The sequence below is a fragment of the Vanellus vanellus genome, assembly GCF_965231255.1.
Source record: "Vanellus vanellus genome assembly, contig: HAP1_SCAFFOLD_2036, whole genome shotgun sequence".
Taxonomy (NCBI): domain Eukaryota; kingdom Metazoa; phylum Chordata; class Aves; order Charadriiformes; family Charadriidae; genus Vanellus; species Vanellus vanellus.
The window spans coordinates 13,405-17,994 of record NW_028127279.1 but is presented as its reverse complement, the minus strand read 5'-3'; the positions used below and the strand labels follow the sequence as shown (position 1 = coordinate 17,994).

The 4,590-nt window shown below is 59.7% G+C and overlaps 1 protein-coding gene across 1 annotated transcript; it reads right to left on the bottom strand.

The window, feature by feature from the left end:
- Positions 1 to 1,057: 1,057 nt before the first annotated feature.
- Positions 1,058 to 4,590, bottom strand: LOC309685402 (protocadherin alpha-2-like; the record flags this gene model as incomplete). Its single annotated transcript, XM_082501168.1, has 2 exons — positions 1,326 to 4,590; positions 1,058 to 1,069 (listed from the first exon to the last, which is right to left on the bottom strand). Exons 1-2 carry the CDS (start codon positions 3,846 to 3,848, stop codon positions 1,058 to 1,060), a joined length of 2,535 nt encoding a protein of 844 aa, XP_082357294.1. The 5' UTR covers positions 3,849 to 4,590.

The window sequence follows — 4,590 nt, the reverse complement described above, 5'->3', positions numbered from 1 at the left end:
CAGTTTCAGAAGAGAATCAAAAAGGAGGACAGAGTTCTGATTAAGAAAAGACTGGAAACCAGCACTTCGCATCAATCAAGAGCAAAAAGTTTATTAAAACTGCCCTACCTACAAGGCAGGGAAATGAACACAAATGAAGACACCCCACAAATATGAAAGAAGGCTGAAAGAGGCGCTTAGAGTTGTGATTAACTATGCAAATGGCAGGAAAACCAAACATGGTCACTTGACCAAGATAACAAGGTAAACACTGCAGTCGGGCAGAGACATCAAAGGATCTCAAAAAGTCATGGAGAGTGATGTAACAAAGTTTAGAGTAGATACTACCCTACAGAGGAGTGTTAAAATACAGGCCTGCTGAGAACTGCAGAAAGAGTTAATGATCCTGAAGACCTATGTGGGGAAATGGCAAAAGATTTTCCATGCAGGACATCACAAAGCTGAGTGAAGGAGCAAAAAAGTGCGGCTTCAACAGAGACTGATTGACTTTGAAACACCCATTTAAGGTTCTGAACTTACATCTTTAGCATACAGGAGACAGTGACATGGATATATTAGCTCTGTTCTCAGTGCCAATCAAAAAGCTAAGATTTATGAGACGATACAAGAAAAAAAAATGCATTTCGTTCAACTGTACGAACATATAAGTTTCACCAACACTTTCAATATTTTCTGGAGGTCCTCCCGTTCTTAACAGGGTAAGAAGAATAGATAAGACCAGGAAGAGTTTCAGAGAAGGCCAGCAGGATGACCAAAGATTAAGAGCAGCTTCTCTTTGAGGAACGCTTCCTCATGTTAAAAACAAAAGACTGGAATGGAATACGACAGAGATCTTCAAAGCACAAGTACCATGACGAAAGATAAGGCGCAAAAGCCATGAAAAACTAGACTGCACAACAATGCGAGAAAAGCCATCCAATTTCAACATATCCGCCATTCAGAGCGGGTTTGTACTGGAAATTTTGACGCATCCTTTAAACCCCAACTTGTGTTCTCGATCTCCCCATCACGCCTACAAAAAGAGAGGAGGTGCTAAAGAAAACAGCAGCTGACCCTATTACACTTTCACCTAGAAATAAAGCGGTAAACCATCACGTTAAAATACTAGCATTGAGGTCGTGAAACTATGGAAACTGGCTGCAGAACGGCTCCAACCAATTGCGATCCCCAGGAAGAGAAGAAAGTGGCATAAAAAGTGCTGCAATAAAACCGCTTGCAGAGGAAGAAGACGCAAGAAATGCAGCAGCCAGCAGCCAGAGAGAAGGAACCGACAAGCACCGCCCTCGGGCCACGCGGGGTGACCACGGCTCCCACCACCGCCTGACCAGGCGACGGAACACAAGATAGAAGGGGCGTCGGGCGAAGGGGCGAGAGGCGAGAAAGGGAGGGCCACTCACCGTGTCCAGGACGGCGGGCGGCTCCGGCTGCGTCTCCTTCGCCGCGGGGCCGGCCGGCGGCGGCGGCAAGTTGGGGCTGAAAACCATCAGGTCGCTCTTGCCCGCGCCCTCCGCCACGCACAGGCTCCGGCTCTGCCGCTGCGAGTACGACCAGCTCCCCACTTCGCTGGCGCACACCAGCGTCGCCGGCCCGGGCCCCGACAGCACGGCCGCCCGCGGCGACCACCGCGACGCCACGTACAGCACCACCGCCAGCACCAACACGCTCGACACCGCGCAGATGCCCACCACCAGCCACACGTTCGTCGACGACGATGACGACACCGACGCCGGCCCGACGCCCTCCGCGCCCGACGCCGGACGCAGCCCCGGCCCCGACGAGCCCGCCGCCGCCAGCGCCGCCTCGCCGCCCTCCACCAGCGACACGCTCAGCGTGGCCGTGGCCGAGCGCGACGGCTCCCCGTGGTCCCGCACCACGATCACCAGCCTCTGCCGCGGGCCGTCCGCCTCCTCCAGCGCCCGCGCCGTGCTCACCTCGCCGCTGTACAGCCCCACGCGGAACGCGCCCTTCCCCCGCGGCTCCCACAGCTCGTACCGCAGCCACGCGTTGTAGCCCGAGTCCGCGTCCACCGCACGGATCTTCGCCACCACCTGCCCCGCCGGCGCCCCCCACGACGCCCACGCCCACAGCGACCCCGAGCCCGGACCCGGCGACGCCTCCGGCGACGCACCGACGCCCGCCGACGGCAGCAGCGACGGCGCGTTGTCGTTCTCGTCCACCACGAACACCTGCACCGTCGCGTTGCCGCACAGCGCCGGCTCCCCCGCGTCCACCGCCCGCACCTCCAGCTCCAGCACCTGCACCTCCTCGTAGTCCAGCGGCTGCAGCGCCCACAGGCGACCGCTCTCCGCGTCCACCGACACGTACCTCGACCACGACCGCCACCCCACGACCGACGCCGCCCCGCCCGCCCCGCCCTCCCACAGCGAGTAGCTCACGCGACCGTTGCCCGCCTCGTCCGCGTCCCGCGCACGCAGCACCGCCAGCTCCGCGCCCGCCGCGTTGTTCTCCCGCACCAGCACCGTGTACACGGCCTGCGCGAACGACGGCGCGTTGTCGTTCACGTCCGACACCGGCACGCGCACCCCGCGGCTGGCGCGCAGCGGCGGCGACCCGCCGTCCTCCGCCCGCACCTCCACCTCGTACTCCGACACACGCTCCCGGTCCAGCGCCTCACGCAGCACCAGCGAGTACGACCCCGCGAACGTCGACACCAGCCCGAACGGCACCGGCGGCCACACCGCGACCCGCACGCGGCCGTTCGACCCCGAGTCCCGGTCCGACACGCTCAGCAGCGCCACCACCGTCCCCAACGACGCGTCCTCCGGCACCGGCACCGACAGCGACGTCACCCGCACTTCCGGCGCGTTGTCGTTCACGTCCAACACTTCCAACACCACCTTGCAGTGGCCCGATAACGGAGGGGACCCTTTGTCTGTTGCCTTGACGTGTACGTCGTAGAAAGTAACTGTCTCAAAGTCCAGGGCGCCCGTCAGTCTGATCTCCCCGCTGGCCGCATCGATGCTGAACACATCTGAGTCCGAGGGAGGAACAATAGTATCAATTTCATAAATCACGTCTCGATTACTTCCGACGTCGGGGTCCGTGGCATTAACCCGCAACACCACCGCCCCCTCTAAAGTGTCTTCGGGCAATACTACGTTGTACACCGACTGGTTGAACTCGGGTGCGTTGTCGTTCGCGTCCAGCACCGAGACCACCACCTCCATCGTCCCCGACAGCGACGGCCGGCCACCGTCACTCGCCATCAACACCAACCGGTGCACAGGCATCGTCTCACGGTCCAGAGGTTTCGCGAGTATCAGAAACAGGGATGTACTACGCGACTTACTGTTTTCTTCTTCTATTCGAAAATACTCGCTGGGGCTCAGCGTATAGGAGAGCTCAGCGTTCGCTCCGATATCTGCATCCGACGCGCCCTCCAGCGGGAAACGGGAACCGGGCACCGTGGTTAATTCCGCGAGGCTAAAGTTTTTCCGGGCGGCGGGGAAGAGCGGGGCGTTGTCGTTGATGTCGGTCACCTCCAGCTCCACATGGAAGACGCGCAGCGGCCGCTCCACCAGCACCTCCAGCCGCAGCGCGCACGGCGCGCTCTTCCCGCACAGCTCCTCCCGGTCCAGCCGCGAGCTCACCACTAGCGCCCCGCTCGCCCCGCTCACCTCCACGCTCGCCCGCCGGCCCGCCGACACCAGCCGCAGCCGACGCCACTCCGCCTCGCCCGCCTCCAGGCCCAGGTCCTGCGCCAGGCGACCCACCACCGTCCCGGCCTTGCCTTCCTCCGCCACCGAGTACCGCACCTGACCGACCACCAGCGCCCACGCCGCCTGCACCAACAGCACACGCAACACCGCACCCCAACACACGCCCATCGCCACCGCCGCTGCCGGCACCCGCCCGGGCCCCGCACGGCTCCCCGCCGCCGTCCGCACGCACCGCCTCTCCTGCCCGCCCCGCGCTCACAGCCGAGCTCTCCGCCGCACCGGGGCGGAGCCGCCTCGCCGCTCCGCCGCCGTTTCTGAGCCTGCAGCGACACCGTGTGCTGCTCCGCCGGCGCACACGCTCCCACCACCAACCGCGCCTCCGGACCCGGACCCGTCGTCTCCTCCCTACTCTCTTCCTTCCATTCTCCTGTTCCTTTTTCTTTTTTTTTTTTCTTGCTTGTTTGCTTTTCCCTTCTTTGTCTTTCTTCTTCCTTTGTCTTCCTTCTTTCCTCGTGTTTTCTTCCTTCAGTTCTCTCTTTTGTTTCGTTTGTCTCGTTCTTCCTTTCTTTCCTGCTTTTTGACTTCTCTTTGTTGCTTTTTCTCTTCGCCGCTGTGGACACCATCAAAGACGGAGCCATCAGCGCTAATTACGGGGCATGAGGGCCCGAGCGCCTTACTGTAACCAAGGCAGAGGCTGTTGAGGACCAACTCCGTTCATCGTCTAGAGCTGCCATCGCTGCGCCCTAGTAATATCCTTCATTATTTCTTCCTTTATTTCTCTTCTTTCTGTTTCTTCCTTCCTTTATTACTTCATTGCTTCATTTCTTTGTTCCTGCTTCTTCAGAATAAGAAACATTTTCAGGACAGGAGAATTAGTTTTAAGGGACACATTTGCTTAACATTAGCAAAG